General features: G+C 47.3%; 1 protein-coding gene across 1 annotated transcript; it reads right to left on the bottom strand.

Annotated features, from left to right (window-relative positions):
- Positions 1-489: 489 nt before the first annotated feature.
- Positions 490-966, bottom strand: LOC149844308 (translocator protein homolog). The gene has a single exon (XM_090001072.1). It carries the CDS (start codon positions 964-966, stop codon positions 490-492), a length of 477 nt encoding a protein of 158 aa, XP_089857198.1.
- Positions 967-1,362: the final 396 nt, after the last annotated feature.

Raw genomic sequence — 1,362 nt, 5'->3', positions numbered from 1 at the left:
ATGAATAGAAGTTGGGTTATCAAAATAGGAACTTCTCATCTATAACTAGAAGAGAAATCTAGGAGTTTCATTAAAGTGTTTTAATACGGGGGCAATTTCCATCTATTTCTTAAAATGTCCTACTTTTCCAGATAATGTTAAAAACATTTCCTGTTTTTTCCATAGATAACTGCAGTTTGCTAGCATAAATTGCTAGTTTTTTCCGTCAGTCCTGCCTTAGGGATTTACATTTTGTTTGAATAGATCAAACACCAAAAAGTTGTACATGGATTTGATTCTGGATGCCGTCCAATAATTTCTCTTGAGATGAGGTGGGTCCCATTCTCTATGTTCTTATTTTGTATGAGAAGATACAAAAGAATAAAAAATATATATGATCTCAAATCCATGGTAGTCATCAAACATTGGATAAAAAATACATAGTGGCAGGATCTTAAACCCTTGTTCAGATCTGATCCTAGGAAGATTTTGAATCACCAATTGGGTTCTTCAAAGGAGCCTGTAGCTCACAAACGCCAGGAAGCCGACCCACATCACGTAAGGCTTGACGAGATCGCCGGCGATCGGGTTCGCCGCTCGGAAGCTCCGGTAGCACGCCACGGCGCCGGCGACGAGCACGACGGAGGCGGCGAAGGCGAGCCGGCTCGTGCCTAAGCCGAAAGCCAGCGCCCAGGCGATGCTGAGCCCGAGCTCTATGGCGTAGAGAGAGAGCGCACCGGATTGCTGGTGGAAGCCGCCCTCAACCCAGACGAGCCACGAGGAGAGGCCCATGATGGCGTGCGAGACGACCCAGCCCAGGTCGTAGAACCAGACCGGGAACCAAATCGGTCTCTGACCGAGACGTATGCTCCCGAGTCGGAGGTTGACGAGTCCCAATAGGAGGGGTATCGATACGGCTACGGCTAGAGATCGCAGTCCTCTCTTCGCTAGCGCCATCTTCTTGGCTCTCGGGTTCTTGCTTCTCATCTCGGCTGCCGAGATGAGAGGTTCGTTTTTGACTCGGTGCTTCAGATCGGACGCCAACATGATTTGATAGAGAGAAGAAGAAGAAGAAGAGATATAAGAAACGGAGGCCCCAGATATATCCTTGTTTGGCGTCGGAATGACCAAGAAAGCCCTCTTTTTTTTTTAAATGACAAATATGTCTCATGAGTCGTGGAATGGGCTTAGCTTTTGACTCGATCTTGGATGGCTCCTGAGTTGGTTCGGGCCACAGGTGTGCTAAAGCCTTGATTGGCTCCACCGATCAACGACGTGGTTACGTCGTTCCTGAACATGGGCGGTCAAAGTTCTCCACGGGGTTGGAATTGTTATTTAAAAAAATACAATGGGGGCATTTCGAAGATATGCGGAATGAAATGG

The sequence above is a fragment of the Nuphar pumila genome, chromosome 3 (assembly GCF_984573655.1).
Source record: "Nuphar pumila chromosome 3, dmNupPumi1.hap1.1, whole genome shotgun sequence".
Lineage (NCBI taxonomy): Eukaryota > Viridiplantae > Streptophyta > Magnoliopsida > Nymphaeales > Nymphaeaceae > Nuphar > Nuphar pumila.
This window is presented reverse-complemented; position numbering and strand designations above follow the sequence as displayed.

Excerpts from the sequence above, each read along its gene's own strand:
- LOC149844308 (XM_090001072.1), bottom strand. The coding sequence starts at position 966 with ATGAGAAGCAAGAACCCGAGAGCCAAGAAGATGGCGCTAGCGAAGAGA.